The 19,275-nt window shown below is 31.3% G+C and overlaps 2 protein-coding genes across 2 annotated transcripts; both read left to right on the top strand.

The window, feature by feature from the left end:
- The first annotated feature begins 10,445 nt into the window (after positions 1 to 10,445).
- On the top strand, positions 10,446 to 13,801 carry LOC125820585 (pectinesterase/pectinesterase inhibitor U1). The gene is made up of 3 exons (XM_049499989.1): positions 10,446 to 10,942; positions 11,050 to 11,721; positions 12,794 to 13,801. The coding sequence occupies exons 1-3, from the start codon at positions 10,546 to 10,548 to the stop codon at positions 13,483 to 13,485; spliced, it is 1,761 nt and encodes a 586-aa protein (XP_049355946.1). The 5' UTR covers positions 10,446 to 10,545; the 3' UTR covers positions 13,486 to 13,801.
- Positions 13,802 to 15,609: 1,808 nt separating this feature from the next.
- Positions 15,610 to 18,773, top strand: LOC125820670 (pectinesterase 3). Its single transcript, XM_049500092.1, has 2 exons — positions 15,610 to 16,908; positions 17,843 to 18,773. Exons 1-2 carry the CDS (start codon positions 15,873 to 15,875, stop codon positions 18,520 to 18,522), a joined length of 1,716 nt encoding a protein of 571 aa, XP_049356049.1. The 5' UTR covers positions 15,610 to 15,872; the 3' UTR covers positions 18,523 to 18,773.
- The last annotated feature ends 502 nt before the right edge of the window (positions 18,774 to 19,275 follow it).

Here is a 19,275-nt window from a genome sequence, read left to right as displayed (position 1 = left end):
AACTGTCTAGCAAAACCTTACGCATATGAATCAAAAAGTACGTTACAAACGCGCAGATAAATCCTCAAAACAGTTAAGGTTATCAAATTCTTACAGGGACTGCAACAACTGATGTATTCTTCAAAAGAAACTCTTTTTCTGCAATGAGGGCAACAAGAGGGAGGAGAAAGTGATGATTTAGGAAGATGACCAAACGTCGTTCGTTAAGGGGTGATTTGTCGAAGGCCCAATAACAGAGATTGGGCTGGGCTACTAAGGTTCCGTGACGGCAAAATCATCGTCCTCCTTTACTGGCCTATTACAACTGGGCCCACAATACTTATGCTTTTGTCTATCAAAAGTGGTTCAGCCCATAAAGAGTCCATTATGAGCTGCCAATGTCACTCTGGCAGCCCCATTAGATACACCACGCAAGCCCACCCATTGAACCAACTTGGCTGTAAGTCACCAATCGGTAGCCTATCGGATGGTTATATAATTTACATAAATTTCACAATATTAAGAGTTAATTACATTATTTTTCTATTTTTTTTAATTATAAAATCTCTAAAAATTTATGAATATGGATACTTCACTGGACTTTCGAATATATTCCAATATCTATTACTCTTTATATTAGTTTCTAATTTGCTTGATTCGTGTGATTATAATTTCAGAGTTTATAGCTTGTTTTTCAATTTTTTTAAATTATTTTAAAATATAAATAAGTGTTTTTTTAATAAAAAATATAGTAGTATTTTGGGTGAGAAGTAATTTGCCTGATCAATGAATTTAAAAAATACCTTTGAGCAGCAAAAAGGGTTCGTCATAGTTTTAACTTGTCAAAAACAATTTTTATGATACTTTCCAAAAACACTTATTTTCTCAAAAATTTAGCGAAGCGGTTCAATCTTTTTAAATAAGTAGTATTCTTTAAGGGGGAAAACAACCCTGAATCGCCTATTAGTCCATACAATTTTTATTTATACGAATTAACTGTTTTAAATTATCTGTAAAGAAAAGAAAGGCCAAACACGCCCCTCAAACTTGCCCTCATTTTTCATTTTGACACTTCAACTTAGCCTTGCTTCATTTTAACCCTTAAACTCCTTTTTTTTTTGAACCATTTAAACATTTATACTAATTTTTATAATTTGTTTTTATTTATGTTCTTCAATTGCAATTTCTTATTTTAAAAAAATAGACGTGTGCATGTTAATTACAAAAATTAACATTCGCGAACGAACATAAAAATTTTCAAACAATAATATTATTTTTTGATATTTCTCTGTAATTTTGCATGAAAATAAATTGGCGAAAGTTCTTTGATTTTCTTTCTTAAACATTCAATTAAATTAAATAACACTACTTATTTATTTTTTCTTATCATCTAGGCTATCTAAATTTAACGCAAATACTCACTTTTAATTTTTAATATAAATCAATACGAATAAAAAAACTCATCTTCAAAAAGACTCGACTGACTTTGTTAATAACACTACTAAAAAAAGACTATTGTTCATTGCTAATAACACTACTAAACAATGTTAAAACTCGATTGACTTTGTTAGGTTGTCGGTGATTTTAAAGAAAGAAAACCAACACAATTTCGTCGGTTATTTTTCATACAAAAATACATAACACTCTTAAAAATAAATTATTATTTTTTAAAAAGAATTATTTTTTGTTAGTTTTTAATTTTTTAACTAAAATTAAATGACACATGTCGATTTAAAATAAGAAGTTGCAATTGAAGAATATATATAAAAATAAATAAATCATAAAAATAGTATTTTGTGTTAAAATAGAACATAAAAAATGGAATTCAAGGGTTAAATGGAACAAGGCTAAGATAAAGTGTCAAAATGAAAAGTGTGAACAAATTAGAGGGGTTGTATATGTGTTTGGCCGAAAAGAAAATTAGAGATTTTAACCACCGACACAATAGACAGTTTCTTCACTATCCACCGACACTTCACTTTGTCCTTCAGTAAGCACATTATTATGATGATGATGAATATTCTATACTTATAGTTCCTAGGTACTTCATCCCTTTAAATATATTCCTCATTCACTTATTAAGCTAAAAATACATCTTAGCTTAACCATAAAAAATTTAATCCACTCCGTATAATATTTTTATTTTTTCTAGTAAAGTTTGATATTAAAAATAAAATTCACAAAAATTAATTAATTTTTTCATTAAGTTATAGTAATTTAATAAGATAGAGATCAAATGGAAAACATTTAAGAAATTAAATTATTTTTTATTGAACTATTTTCATTTACTATCTTAAATATTTCAATAGCTTTAAGAAGTTATCTTAATAAGTAATGTTCTATCACTCTTATAACATGTAAAAAAAATTAAAGTTAAATTTAAATCCACATAAAATCATATAAACCCACAACCTGTCTTGCCTCACATTATTTTTTAAAACCCCACTTCAACCCGCCCCGCATCCCACCCACCCGGCACAACCATAAACCCGACCCACCCCGTATAGCCTTACACCTGCCCCACCCCGCATTAGCCCCGACCCATTGTCATCCCTAGATATGAAACTCAAAAAAAATAAAAAAATAGCTTAGATGTGTTTGTCATACTTATCTCTAAGAAAAATGATAACTTTATTGTGTCCTTCTAATTATCAAGAGTCATCTTATTCACGGAGAAATGAATTAAAAATATCTAGTACTTAATAATTAGAGATAAATAATTATAAAATAAGAATTATTTGTCGAATTCTCAAATTGAATAAATAAAAATATTAGTATTTTAGTATACTGAATCTAGAGAGTATTTGGTATTATATATGTCAAAGTATCCATGTTAGTTTTTGCATAAGTCACGCAAATTAAGGGGAATTTGCTGGAAAGAAGGATATGTTAGTGATATTTGTTATAGAACTAGTATTCAATCATTTTGTCAACAACAAAGATAAACTATAGTAATTAATTCTATCAAAGGTCGAAAAAGACATTCCTGTAAAAATCATAATTCATAACTAGCTAGCTACATATATTCTAAAGTCTAGCTGTGCTTTGACGTTATAATTTAGTACTACATTAGAATTCGATGTCCGTTTCTATTAGTCAAACAAATTGCCTAATTAACTAAGACATTGTCTTATTTCATTGATTAAAAAACAGATCTCCACCTTTCTTTTATTTGCTATTATTTCCTTTATCAAATTTTGACAAGTCGCATGAATTTGGTGTATAATTTTCTTTGTTGTTTCAATCAATTATATAAAGTCTTTTAAAAATTTAAAACACCAATACATTTATGATTGGTAGAGCATAATCTTATTTATATTTAGTAAAAGTTTTTAAAAAAATTACTTATACTCCTAAGTCCTATCTTTACACCTATTCAATAAATTCATGACATATTTCCACATGCATATATATATATATATATATATATATATATATATATATATATATATATCAGTAGAAAATATGGTAATAATATATAGTTGCCAATTAATACATATTCTTATTTTATTTTATAACTTTAACCATGAGAAATTAGTGGTTTGAATATATCTACATTTCCTTAAAATTCTGAATACTCAAATTTTAATTTTTTTTATTTAAGTACCCCAAACACATGATTAGACAATTTTATTAGATATGTCTGACTCGATTATTTTTTTGAAAGGCTTACGTGAGTGTTCACAAACATTCATTATTCGTTAGTGAATTTCTAAAATAAGATATTTGAATTTCCGAGAGAAGAAGATTATCTAATTTCGAAAATAGAAACGTTCATTGCCCCTTATATTCCATTCCTATTTTTCTTATTTATGTACACTGATTATTCCTTACTCTGAACTCTGAAGAGGACAAAAAATAAACTGTTGAGGCAAATATATATTAAAGTTTAAAGGCTAATAGCGTGAGGCTATACAAGAAACGTCATCCATGTGCGTCAATTTTATTTTATTTTTGTTCTTTCTATCATCATCAAATAACAAGTTGTGTTGCTGTACATAACCTACCCCATTAATAAACCTCTAAACTATACAAATTAATTCCCCTACATGGTGCTATAAAGCGTCCATCATTAAAGAAATTCAGACACACCGAATAAGGTAAAAGAGAAAAAGAAGAAAAGGAGAAAAGTAGAAAATAATTTCTTTGGCCAAAGTTTTTATAAAGCCAAAAGTCCTTTTTAGAGCTTATTTTATAGATGCAAAATTAGTGCTTTTGAGTAGTACCATAATTAGTTTTTCGTAAGCTTTTTAAAAAGTTGTTTTTTCGTGCATTATCATTTTCACGACCTTGATTGAGCATAAATTATTATTTTAATATTAATAAAAGTATTTTTCAAAATGATAGTCCAAACACAATATATTTCTCTTAAAATACTTTTTTAAAAATAAATATTTTATCCGTTCTAATTTTTAAGTCTCTTGATCTTCTTTTTTTTTATCTCGTTTCAATAATAATGTTTCTTTCTATAGTTAATAAGTTTTCGATGTCAATATTAATCCTATATGACAAATTTAAGATTACAAAATTTTAAAAAATTAAACACATCTTTTAAATCATAGAATTTAAAAAATCTCTTTATTTTTAAGTGCATAATCAAACCAATTAAGATATTCAAATTAAAATAAAAAAAATAGATTCAAAAGTTTCACCAAACAAACTATAGATATAGTGGAGCTTAATGTCCACCAACCTATAACTTTGAATTTAGAGAGAAAATTATCTATAGAGTTGGATAGATAGAGACTTACTCCGATCCTTCTATTTTACTTGATCAAATAAATAATATTAGCAAATTCTTTCTTTATTTATTAAATTACACACACATGTAAATATATATATATATATATATAAAATTAAAAATAGACTTCTACCTAATATTTCAAGAAATTAGAGAAATAATTACTTAAGGATAAAGATAGAATTGAACAAGTAAAAGAGACGAAATATTCTTTTATTAGAAAATTAAACGGAAAACAACGTGTGTGGAGCAATGAATACAAACCAACCTAAATCACAAGTTGCCATGTGAAGTAAAAGAGAATACTGTATAAAACAAATCAATGGGACGCCAATATTGATTTTAAATTTATGACACCACAAATTAAGACACACCTACTGGTAGGGGGCGGAGCCGTATAACATTGAGAGGTGTTATTCTTATTTTTTGATGAAAAATTATAATATTTATATATGATTAAAATTATATTATATAATAGACATAAAATTTTCTTTAGCTTTTTCTTATATTTATTTTTTTATATTTTAAACTTTCTAAATAAAAAAATTCTTACTCCAACCATCTATCAATAGTTATTATGTATTCATAAAATTTATCTTAATTTCCATGCCCCTTCCCCTCCCCGCTCACCTAGTCAATAAAATTTCTTCGACGACCTTTCTTCTATATCTTTTTGAAATTTCTTTATTTGATTGTCGATATAAATGTGTTGTCACCTACTAATTGTGACATCAATCTTACTTTTGTAAATAAATATTTATGGTCTTTAAGTTTAATTATTATTTTTTTTATGTTTTGCACAATTTATTATAATGTTAATACAAATAAAGGTCTTGAGTTTGAGTAGATTTCATAATCACTCATTATTAATTATTTTTTAAAATATATTTTGTTCATAAAAAAATCAGGCTATAATAATTTTTCATAAGTTGCTAAAATGATGATAAGCTGATAAATATCTATAAAGTGGATGCATTTTATTCATGAAAAAGAATCAAAAAAATTATCATCATCCGTTTCACTTAATTATCGGTAATGGATACAAATCAAGAAAAAAATAAGGTGTATTTAATATGAAGGAATATGTAAATATATCTTTTGAAAATAAATTTAGTTTTTTTCAAAAAATATTTGTAAAAAAAAACAGAAAAAATTAAACTAAAAATATCTATATGTATAATTTAAAAAACACTATGAGGTCGGGGTACACATGTGTGTGTGGGGGGGGGGGACCATGAGTGTTGAGCGTGTGTAAATCATCATTTATGAAACTTTTTTTCTCCATTTCTACCATGAAAGTTATTTCATGTTTTTCTTAATATTTTGTTTTTTAAAACATTTGATCAATTAACCATAAGATATTAAAAATTCGAAAAATGGTCTAAAATGTCCCTCAATTATTCGAATTGGTACAAAACTATCCTTCATCCACCTTTCGGCCCTCAAATATCCTTGACGTCAACCTTTTGGGTCAGAAATACCTTCGATATTAACTCTCTGGCTCATATGGTTGACATCAGGGGTATTAGGGGAGCGAAAGGTAGATGAAGGATAATTTTGTACCAATTTAAAAAGTTGAGAGGCATTTTAGATCTTTCTCCGTTAAAAAATAATTATTTTTTTCTAAAAAAAAATATTCTCCTCACTACCAAACACACCTCAAAGAGTACAATGCTGATGTGATTATATTGTCATTTCTTGGGTTTTCACCATTCTTGAATAAAGATATGTGATATATGGCCTCTGATATTTTGGGGAAAATTGAGAGACCAAGATAGTTAACCGACTGTACACATATATCAAAATCAATACACTAAATTAGTTGTTCAATTTTATTTAAGAAAATAAAAAATAAATAAATTATAATCTTAAATTTAAAATATGAAATATACTAAAATATCTTTTATTTTATAAATTTATCATGTGAAAAAGTTAAGATCGAAGAATTACTACAAAGAAAAATGATAATTTGTTTTTTAAAAAAGGATAATAATATGACACACCTATCATATTAAAAGGAAGGGAATATTGTTTTCGTATAAAATAATGTTCAGGAGAATAAACATTATGCTGAGTAGCTGGCAATGGCATGGCTCCTAATAAAGATCAAGTACTGGCGGCTTCTTGTAATTCACTCAAAAGCCGTGGCAATTAGCATTAGTATTTATTATTTTGTTTTAATTAGACTATATTTTTTGTCCTGTAAAATTGATTCTTTCTGTTCAGTCAATATCATAGGCCCATTGGATCCTTTTCCTGTGGATATTTATAAAAGAATGCAATATCTAACAACAATTGGTCCCCAATCTCTACAAAAGCATTTAGTCTGTCTTATTGTTAGATTTTTCCTTATCAACACTCAATTTTTTCGACGAATACGTCGTCTCCTGTATGTTGCTCCACTCTTGTTACTAAAAAAATATTTTTCATATTTAAAAATTAAAATATCGACTAATTAATTATTTTTTTATTTTAATAAACGTGAAAGAATTAATGTAATTAAAAAAGTTCAAATTAATAAGATAGTTTTTATTAAATTACTTTTCAAAGAGTGTAAAAGATAAACATAACAAGTAAAATGGATGGCAGAGAGTTTTTTTTTTTTTGTATAACGGTGTTTAATTAAGCATGAAGCTTAAGAGATATTTCTAAAAAACATTCATTTTTTAGTTATCGATCTTTTTTCACTCTTTGATAGATGTCTTTTGGTTCTCGATCTCATCCGATGAACAAGTTTAGATCTTTATTTTGTGTCCTATTCTTTCTTGTGGATTCCCAATTTTGAAGAAGTAGCCGACTAGCCGCCCATCTCCACCTCTAGAAGAAATTATAGCTAATCTAGAGAGCATTACTTTCAGATAGTTTTCGTGGTAAATTTTGAATCTTCTAAATCACTAAGTCAATATAGATATATACTTTGTCATTTTTGGTCGAGGAAGTTCGGGTGATTGAGCACACTTGCCCCCCTCCAAGGCTCCAAGTCCACCCTTACATATAACAATTTTTTTCATAGATAGATGGGAAAATGTCATATTATACTCCTTAACTTTATCATTTTTAGAGCTTATATACCCTCGTTAAGAAAGTGACTCATATACGTTATACAAATCACTCACATATACTCTTACGTTACAAAAAGAGTTCACATATACCCTTCATCTAACGGAAGTGAAAAAATTAGTTTTAAATTTATTTTTTTAAAAAATAAATCCCGTAGAGGTATATATATGATCCTTCTAGCAAAGTTCAAAGAATATAATAACTTTTTTCATACAAGAATTATTATTTGACTTCTTTGATTATCATTATTCGAGTTTCTTATTCTTTTTTCCTTTCATTCTTTCGTGTAAAGAAAAAATACAATTATTTTTTTGCGACTATATTGTAATTTAGTTTTTGTATTTGTAAAAATAAAATTAAAAAATAGGGCATCTATGATAAATTTTACAAGAAAATTAGTGAAACATAAATAAATTTGACCATTAAAATAATAAATTTAAATTACTCATTGAAACAAAAACTAAAAAAAAATTATGTGTAAGGAGAATCAAATATACCCATATGGATTATATTTTTTTCAAAAAAATAATTAAAATTAAAATTATTATTTTTTCACTTCCGTTTGAGGAGAAAGATATATATGAGTCATTTGTATAACAATTGTTGTATATACAAGTCATTTTCATAACGAGAAGTATATCAACTCTAAATGATAAAGTTAAGGGGTATATTAGATCTTTTCCCTAGATTAAAAGCCACACAGAAGTAAACAATTGAATTCTTGGTAATTTAGGCGAGGCACTAAACTAGTCCATAATTAGGAGTTAATTAAAAAATTCTAAAACACTTCATTAGACCAAAACAACAAGCTAGTTAATGAACATTTGCCGGGAAGTGTCATGCTAAAAAAGCAAATTACTAGGAAAATAGACTAGGCATTAACGATTTTTTTTATCATGGTAGAGGCACAACCAACAAAAGGTGTGTGAGGCTCCATTAACTTTTTGACACGTGGATAAGTGAGCCATTTATGTACTTTAAAGCTAGAATGCCATCACTAACAAAAGAGAGAAAATCTATTTACACAATAAATTGAATTGAACAAATATAAAAAATGTAAGAGAAATTAAAACTTGCGTTTGCTGCTTTTCTTTATCAATTATTAATATTCTATAAATTTTGAGATTACATTTGATATGTTATTATTGTTGTAATTGTATGTTACTTAGATGTATATTTATAAATCTAGAATAAAAATAATAAAAAGTAAAATAAATTTTATAATTAATATTAATCCCATCAGAAATAATACATTTCACTAAATATATAAAAATAAAATAAAAAATATATTGTGGATCCACATTTTATACTTGTTGAAAAATAAAATTTTGAATTTTCTTCGTAATATTTTTATTGAATCAAATGATGGTAAATCAAAACTACATATTTTGATGTTCAAATTGAATCTGTAATTTTACAATTTATTTTGCTAACGTTTTTGCTGATGGTAGGAAAAACGTTATATTTGATGCTGGAAAGAAATAAAATAATATTTTTCAAATCTTGTCTTTTTCTCTAAATCTAGCCATCTTTAACTTAAATAAATCATTATTTAGAAAATTCAACAAAAATGAAATAAATTAAATGTACTCCACAAAAATTTTAAGTACTATTTTATAATAAAAAAACTAATAGTAAAAAAGTATCAGTGATAAAATCGAAAATATATATCATATCAAAATAAATCCGTAAAACTAACGTACAACTACATAACATTTTTAATATAATCTCAAAATATTAAAAAAAGAAGCAACAAATGTTTAATTTTTCTTGTATTTTTTTTTATATTTGTTCAACTCAATTTATTGTGTAAATATATTCTCTCTCTTGTTAGTGATGGCATTCTAGTTTTAAAGTAGATAAATGACCCACTTATCCATGTGTCAAAAAGTTAATGGAGCCTCTTACACTTTTGTTGATTGTGCCTCTTTCATAATAAAATTTTTTAGGCATTAACATCTACTCCCTCTGTCTCAATTTATGTGACACTTTTTGTTTTTCGAAATTCAAATAGTTTAAGTTTGATCGGGAGTTTGCGCATGGAATTTTCAAATTTCTTGAAATGAAATTTATATATTTGTAAACTACGTAAAAAGTACAATAAGTCACAATAATTGATAATACAAAATGTTTAAAGGATCTATGAAAAATTTACGGTAAAAGATAGATTCGTTTGAATCTTGAAATCCAAAAAGTGCCATATAAAATGGGACGAAGGGTGTAGTTTTTTTTAGGTTTATCAATTTTACGATGTCCAATATCCTGGCCCAGGCTAAAGTTTTTCTTTTTTCTTTTTGTTGCTTCACCCACTTGTTATTCTGTTAACAAATTTAATATTCAACTAAACATGTCACTTTGCAAAATCAATGATGGAGTGATAATAATTGATTAAAGTTACTGATAAAGGTGACACAACGAGAATTTTTCTCCAAAAGTAATCAAACGAAAGAAAAGTATCGATACCTTCCCGACCATTCACATGCATTGCATCTATTATTATATACATGCAAATTTACATTATAACAAAAACAATATTTCAATATATATCAAATTTATTCCACGTAAATGCCATACTGTCTTTTTTGAAAATTTGAATCTCATATTTCAGAAAATTAGCGTATGTATATTTTTTCGATAACTTAATAATATAAGAATAAAAAATAGAAATGTTGAAATTAGGACCAATGTCACGACTCATGGATATAAAACCCCCACCATTCCGATCCAATATTTCCACAACTCTCCTTTAAATTTCTTCATCCAAAATGACACGTGTCAAAGATTTTTTCGCCGAAATGTTGGATTCCGGCAAACAAATTGATTTTTCTAAAAGGAAGAAAAAAATCTACTTGGCCATTGTTGCCTCAGTGCTGCTCGTTGCAGCAGTAATCGGAGTAGTCGCCGGAGTTAAATCTCGTTCGAATAACTCCGACGATCATGCAGACATAATGGCCATATCCTCTTCAGCTCATGCCATCGTAAAATCTGCGTGTAGCAACACTCTACACCCCGAACTGTGTTACTCTGCAATTGTCAATGTTACTGATTTCTCAAAAAAAGTAACAAGCCAAAAAGATGTGATTGAATTGTCCTTGAATATCACTGTCAAGGCCGTTCGACGCAATTACTATGCAGTCAAGGAACTCATCAAAACTAGGAAAGGTATGTCTCGACAGGTTAAACTTAATATTATAAAAATTAATGTTCTTAGAAACACATTGATGCCATATACCAATTCTCGGTCATCTCAACGTATCTTGTTTTAATAGGTTTAACCCCACGGGAAAAGGTTGCGCTACATGACTGCCTGGAGACGATGGACGAGACACTCGACGAGCTCCACACTGCTGTAGCAGATCTGGAACTATATCCCAACAAAAAATCATTGAAAGAACACGCTGAAGACCTGAAAACTCTAATAAGTTCCGCAATTACAAACCAGGAAACTTGCCTCGACGGTTTCTCTCACGATGAGGCCGATAAAAAGGTCCGCAAAGTTTTGCTGAAAGGTCAAAAGCACGTGGAAAAAATGTGCAGCAATGCTTTAGCTATGATCTGTAGCATGACCAATACCGACATTGCAAATGAGATGAAATTATCGGGCAACAGGAAGTTAGTAGAGGATAACGGCGAGTGGCCGGAATGGTTGTCCGCCGGCGACAGGAGGTTGTTGCAGTCGTCGACGGTGACGCCAGATGTGGTTGTGGCGGCCGACGGAAGCGGAGATTACAAAACGGTGTCGGAGGCGGTAGCGAAAGCGCCGGAGAAGAGTAGCAAGAGGTATGTGATTAGGATAAAAGCAGGTGTTTACAGGGAAAATGTGGATGTGCCGAAGAAGAAGACGAATATTATGTTTATGGGAGATGGCAGAAGCAATACAATAATTACCGCAAGTAGGAATGTGCAAGATGGCAGCACTACCTTCCACTCTGCTACAGTTGGTAAGTTAGAATTAATTTCAAATTTTAATTTGAGATTATTATCTCAACGTAACCCCATACATAACTACTTATATAAGGTAGAGTTAAATGTTACGAATAATATAATTTTTTACTTTAATACTTTACTTATATAAGGTAGAGTTAAATGTTACCAATAATATAATTTTTTACTTTAATACTTTATAGATAAGGTAAGTGAAAAGCAAATAAACATACGTTTCATTCAGAACTAGGGTACTGCTAAGCTACTATCTAGGAGCATCATCAGTCCATATATAGTACTTCACTCTATAGTTTGTCAAGTGAGTAGCATTTTGGTTGATTTATCCTCACTGTTAAATAAAAGTTCACTAATTTACCGTTTAAAGGAGAAAGAATAATTAAATGAGACTTGACTAAATATTACTAGTTCAGTAATAGACTATTCTTGTTTGGTAGTAGTTGAGCAGAATTTAAGAGTTGTTTGGCACAAATATGAGATATAGTTATCTCATTATTGTAATACAAATAGAGAGATAAATAATTTAAGATTAACTAACACTTGTAACCAAATACTCTTGTTTTTTATCCTGAGATTTTTATCTGTCACCAAACAACATACCCCTACTTGTACATTATTGGTGTAACGAATCCCACGTCTGTAAAGGTTGGATAAAAGGCATATCTTATGGATAGAACGATATAGATTTGTGAGCCACTTTTTGCTAGTAGTGTATCTATCAGCTTGTGATATAGATCACTAGAATCTGCTTTCCAGCTGGGGTTGCGCTCCCTTTCCCTTAAATACTTCATAGAAAAAGGATAATCTATTTTCGCCTTGTATGGAGTAATATTTTACTACAGTATACTATAATTTTCTATTGGCAGCAGCCTATAATAATCGTTGGTCCGATAAGAACAGCTCACGGGTACATTCTTAGCTGCTGACAATAATAGAGGAGAGACACCCTCCACTGTTTTGTACTTTAGTCGCTGGGATATTTATTCAAAAATGTAACATGACAGTTGTCATATATATAAATATTGATGAGTTGTCCAAAACAGAAATGACATAGTAACTAATTTCATGCAGCGGCGGTGGGGGAAAAGTTCTTGGCCCGGGACATAACCTTCCAAAACACAGCAGGAGCCTCGAAGCATCAAGCCGTGGCACTTCGCGTGGGGTCTGATTTGTCCGCATTTTATAGATGTGACATATTAGCTTATCAGGACACCCTCTATGTCCACTCCAATCGTCAATTCTTTGTACAATGTTTAGTTGCTGGTACCGTTGATTTTATTTTTGGAAATGGTGCTGCTGTTTTACAAGACTGTGATATTCACGCCAGGCGTCCTGGTTCGGGCCAGAAGAACATGGTTACTGCCCAAGGAAGAACTGACCCCAACCAGAACACTGGTATTGTTATCCAGAAATGTAGAATTGGTGCAACGTCTGATCTGAGACCGGTGCAGAATAGTTTCCCTACCTATCTAGGAAGGCCGTGGAAAGAGTATTCGAGGACTGTGATCATGCAATCGTCGATTACTGACGTGATTCAGCCTGCTGGATGGCATGAATGGAATGGGAATTTTGCATTGAATACTCTGTTTTATGGTGAGTATGCAAATACAGGGGCAGGAGCAGCGACCTCAGGAAGGGTTAAATGGAAAGGGCATAAGGTAATTACAAGTTCAACTGAGGCCCAAGCTTATTCTCCTGGCAGGTTCATTGCTGGAGGTAGTTGGTTGAGCTCCACTGGCTTCCCTTTTTCTCTAGGTCTTTGAAACGTAAAATGATATTCGAGGGACTACTATTTTGTTTCAATTACTTATTATTGGTGCCATTTTTCTTTAGAGAAGTGGTTAGTTTGATCAAGCCGTGGAGACCTAGTGTGCAGGGCATTGGCATTTTGCATTTGGCTGACGGCAAAATAACAAGATTCATCCACGAATTGGAGTATTGGAATTGTGTTTTATGAACTTCTATTCGTGTTGAGGAATTTCAGTGATGTATTGTACATGTTAATATTAACTATCGTGTGCAATTTTTATCTTAAGTGAAAAGCAAAAGAAAAAAAAAAAAAAAGAGAACTTATGCTTATACTTGGCCTATATCCTAACGTCTCCAACTAGTTGTTGTTGCTGACTGTTTATTCTTTACTATTATTCCCTTAAATCTCAAGTAATAATAAATTGTATCTTAACAAATCAATATGCATTAATCAAAATCCTTGAGTACACTAAAATAAATAGGTATAAGCTACGAAATTTGTAGTAAAATAGCCGGTAGCTAACGAGATTCCTTTTATAATCCGTTGTCAACTAAAATTAGTGATGAGCTTTTATTGTTTAACATAGAAAATGTCCATCTAAATTGTTTTTGTTTAGGTAGTATACCATCTCCTTATGATCAGCTCCAGCCTCCAAATATGTTTGTACTTTATACCATCCCGCTATGGGATTGAAATGAAAAAGAAATCACCCTTTTAACAATAGACCAGTTGAAATATTCTGCTATATATTTTATGGGCTTGGGCCTGGAGTTGTTTCTCTCTTACTTTTCTTATTAGTAGGAATTTTACAACATGTTCAATTGCAAACCCATATAGTGAAGAAGTAATCACGTCCCCAATTAACATGTTCCATCTCTTTCTTGATCAACATTCTCCATTTTGGTTAAGTAATAGTTTAATACTTATCTATGTATAATAATTGGAAAGTCTATACTCTATACTAACTTACCAATCTTAACCATCAAGGTTTGTGGTTACCTAGATATGACTCCTTCACTCTTACTAATAAGATGTGTTTTGTTTGAATCATGTGAATGAAAAAATCTAAGTAGAAAATGCTTTTCTATTTATGCAACGTTTAATCTAAATTAGTCTAGGCCTCAAAAATTAAAACAGATACAAAAACACCTAATGGACAAAAAAACTTATAGTCTATAGATGAGGGACATGAGTAGAGAAAGTATGTTATAAGGCGCAATTAGCGGAGAATGGAGGCAACAAAAATGATACTTTGTCTAAACTCAAATGGGATCCACACCACATGCACCCCTTCTTAACGGTTTATTGTTTCCATGTGTATACACTAAAAATGATCACACACAATATATTACTTGTATTATTCATCATTGTGCTGGCTTAGATTACTAACATTTCCACCCACTGCTTAATTTTTAAGGCACACGGCATGCGTACGCGGCCCGTTCCTTGCATTTGCATTGACCTTCCTCGCACATTGGACTTGCTGGCCGCGTATTGCCAATTTGCCATCATTCCAGCTGCATATTAGTTTATCACTACACTTGAGCAATTCAGCAGAGGAAAAGTTAATTATTATTGTAAATATATGAATATTAACTAGTAAAGAGATCAAACGTGAATATTTCAATTAATTCAATGTTAAAAGGATTTACTTAGCTTATCATAATGACCAGAGTTTAAAATTATTAACAACTGAAGGATTAAAAATATGCTAATTGCCCAACTTAATAGACAATATGTATTTTGTGAAAATTCAATTATTGTATATTTTTGCTTTCAACATGTCTTGTTCAAATGCTATTTATTCTGTGTATGGGTTTCTGCTGGCTCTGGCGAATGAAGATAGATATTTTACTTAGACAAAGTCCATCCAAATCCGCCCCAAAATATAGAGAAACAGACAGGCCAGCTAATATCATTATTTCTGCTTTGCAAATTAAATGCATACCTGTCACACGATAGAGTGATCAAATTACACAAGAAAAAAAAAACAAAAAAAAAAGGGTAGCCGCATTTGTCACCTAAACTAAATCTTTAGACTAAAAATAAATAAATACCTATAACTAAAACTCTATACTTGTTAATTCCTGTTGCTTATTGTGCTCACGATGGAACTCAGACTCAGAAGACAACAATCATGTTATTTTAATAATATAAAATGATAAGTTGTGTCGTGCCACTAAATTATTCAGAAATCAGGAATGAGATCTTTAACGACATGGAAGCATCTCGGAAAAAGTGAAGCCCCATTTGTCACCTAAACTTTGTATAAAAATGGCATCCTTCAATTAGAATTCAGAACCAGACACAAAAGATATCTCAATACAAAATCCCCATTTACAAGTTACAAAATCTGAAAAAAAACAAACAAACTCAGAAATTCATTCAGTTTCTTCATCAATGGATACAATCAAATCTTTCAAAGGCTATGGCAAAGTGGATGAGTTGGAAGAACAAGCTTTCAGGAAGAAAACCCGTAAGCGTCTCATTATCTTAATTGTCTCTGCCATTCTTCTCCTTATTGCAGTTGTAGGCATAGTTGTTGGAACTGTTGTTCACAAAAACAACGAAAAGGACAACGATTCGAAACAAACCTCTTCTACTGCTCAATCCCTGGAAGTTCTCTGTAGCTTAACTGAGTACAAAGATTCGTGCTTATCAAGCTTATCATCCTCAAATATCACTGATCCAGAAACGCTGTTCGTACTTTCTTTGAAAATCGCCATGGATGCGGTCAACAATCTTTCTTCTGGACCGCAGAATTGGGCGAAATTGACTAAAGAACCCAAAGTACAAAGGGCATTGAAAGTCTGCGAGACTGTATTCGACGATGCAATTGATAAACTTAACGACTCTGTTTCATCAGTGCAAGTGAACGGAGGCGCAAAACTGCTTTCAGGACCCAAAATCGACGATCTCAGAACTTGGTTGAGCTCGACGCTTACAGATCAGGAGACTTGCTTGGACGCACTCGAAGAAATGAATGCCACATTCGTGAACGACGCTAAGCTGTTAATGAAAAATTCGACAGAATTTACCAGCAACAGTTTAGCTATTGTGGCTAACATTTTTGGGATTCTAGGTAAATTCAATATTCCGATTCACCGGAAATTGTTGAACATTGGGGAATTCCCGGAATGGGTAGCAGCGGGTGACCGGAGACTTATGCAGGAGGTTAATCCGAGACCGGACGTGACAGTGGCGAGTGATGGTTCCGGAAATGTTATGACTATTGGAGAAGCAGTGAAAATGGTGCCGAAAAAGAGCAAAACGACATTCGTGATATATGTGAAGGAAGGTGAATATGTTGAGACAGTGAGAATGGATAAGTCTCTTTGGAATGTCATGATGTACGGCGATGGCAAAACTAAGACCATTATTTCCGGCAGCTTGAACTTCATCGATGGAACTCCCACTTTTGAGACGGCCACATTTGGTAAGTTTTCATTTAATAATAAGAATTTTTTACTCGCACCAATTATTCACACAAAATACAAACTCATTTCATTTGTTAGTTATAGAAATTCAAGATTATTGAATTTACATGGTCAAGTACTAAATTAGCCAACTGTATTATGTTTTCAGAGTAATTATTTAGATCTTTCTTCTAGTTCTAAAAACTACTAGTTGCTGATTAAAATTGTACTACAAGGTTAAAAGAAAGGGTCAACTTTTTTTGTTAAGAAAATTTTTAGTCTTAAGATATTAGCAATAGATTATTTAAAAACGGGTTCTATAGGATTTTTGTCAAAAGGTAGGTTGGTCTAAGAAATTGACTTTGATCTTTTCTGTTTTGTTTTTGCGGTTGTACATATTTAAATGTTTATTACAACTTGATGATCCTCGATGAGTTAAAAGATATTTTCGATGATACACGCTTTTTGAGTTGATGTTTGAATTGAGTTAGACATGAAATTTATTTATATGATAACTAGGCTCATCCCAGTGAATTATTTAACTCTATATTGACCCACTGTTCATGCTCAAAATATCTAATCCTGAACTAAGCATCCCAATGCTTAGTGAACTCGTGGATTCATGTTATGGTCATATGGTGTGTTGGCACGTGGTCTTTGATGGCCTTATCTAACTGATTCAGTGTTATTCTGATGCACATGGTTTTTGTTTGTCACCATGTGATTTGATGTCTCAGTTTGCCACCCATGTGAATTCAGTTGCCGCCTGGTGGAGTGGTTAGTTGAGGCTTTCAAATGACATCATTAATTGTTCATTTATCATTTTGCCCTCTCTTTTTGTATTTAGCCTAAAATTCCTTTTTGCTGAAAATGAGAGGAATTAGCTAATGTTACAATTTTTTTTACCTGGTTGGTTAAATTAAATAATTTGGTTCATTTTTGTACATGTATCAGCTGTTGCTGGTAGAGGCTTCATTGCCAGAGACATAACATTCAAGAACACCGCTGGGGCCGCAAAGCACCAGGCAGTGGCCATGCGTTCAGGGTCCGATCAATCTGTATTTTATCGATGCTCCTTTGATGCCTTCCAGGACACCCTTTATGCTCACTCCAACCGTCAATTTTACCGCGAATGTGACATTACAGGTACAATCGATTTCATGTTTGGTAACGCTGCGGTTGTTTTCCAAAGTTGTAAAATCCAGCCCAGACAACCATTACCCAATCAGTTTGTGACCATTACGGCCCAAGGCAAAAAAGACCCAAATCAGAATTCAGGCATGTCTATTCAAAAGTGTGATCTTTCACCATTGGATGATCTGAAAGCTCCAACATACTTGGGCAGGCCCTGGAAGGACTACTCTACAACAGTAATCATGCAGTCCACTATTGGTGCATTCTTGAATCCTCTAGGTTGGATTGAATGGGTCAGTGGTGTGGAGCCAGCCAACACCATTTTCTATGCTGAGTATGCCAACACCGGCCCAGGTGCATCTGTGACCCAAAGGGTCAAATGGGCCGGTTATAAGTCCAGCATTACCCCAGACCAGGCGGCCCAATACACCGTACCGTCTCTCATACAAGGCGATACTTGGTTACCAAAGACAGCAGTTGTCTTTGATTCTTCCTTGTAAACATAAAAAAGTATGGACTAAATTAATCTTCTCTAGGAAGTATATTAAAAAATTCAGTTTCTTTTTTCTTTGAAGAAAAAAAAGTCCAGTTATTTGGCAATCTACTACTGCGTGTATTCTTTTTCCGGCAGTGACATTCTTTTAACCTGTATGTAAGATTATGTATGTTTTATAAAAGCATTGTGAACAAAACTGACAAATGTTGCTTGTAATTTAATTTATTAATTATAAAAGATTTGTGAACAAAATGAGAAAAGTTGAGACAAGTCAACAAGGGGAGGCTCCTTAGTTGTCCTAGTCTTTCTTGGATAGTATTGATAGCTATTAAAAAAACAGCTAAAATAAGATGCAGTAATATTCGGTCAATTCCTCGATAGATATGCTCTTGATCTAATTCCAATGATTCGAGGAAAGCAATGAATATTCTCACTTAGCTTGATTTATAATTTTCATGTGATCGCTTGTAAATTTATTGAACCAACTGTATAATTAGGATTAAAAGAAGGATGACATAGTGTGTTTACCATTTTCAAGAAGTTATACCTTTTTTAAAGTAATTAATTGAGGTATAATAGGTAAAAATTTTTTTTATCCTTTCTTGATTTGTCAAAATGGCAAGTAATTAGGAATAACTAAAAAAGAAAAAAGTGGACAAGTAATTAGGGACAAAGGGGTAATTAATTAGGATGAAGATGACTTGATCACGATTAACGCCTATCTAGAATTAAAAAAATGGTTTAGTAGACATAAAAG

The sequence above is a fragment of the Solanum verrucosum genome, unplaced genomic scaffold, assembly GCF_900185275.1.
Source record: "Solanum verrucosum unplaced genomic scaffold, falcon-dt-bn FXZP01000117.1, whole genome shotgun sequence".
Taxonomy (NCBI): Eukaryota; Viridiplantae; Streptophyta; class Magnoliopsida; order Solanales; family Solanaceae; genus Solanum; species Solanum verrucosum.
This window is presented reverse-complemented; position numbering and strand designations above follow the sequence as displayed.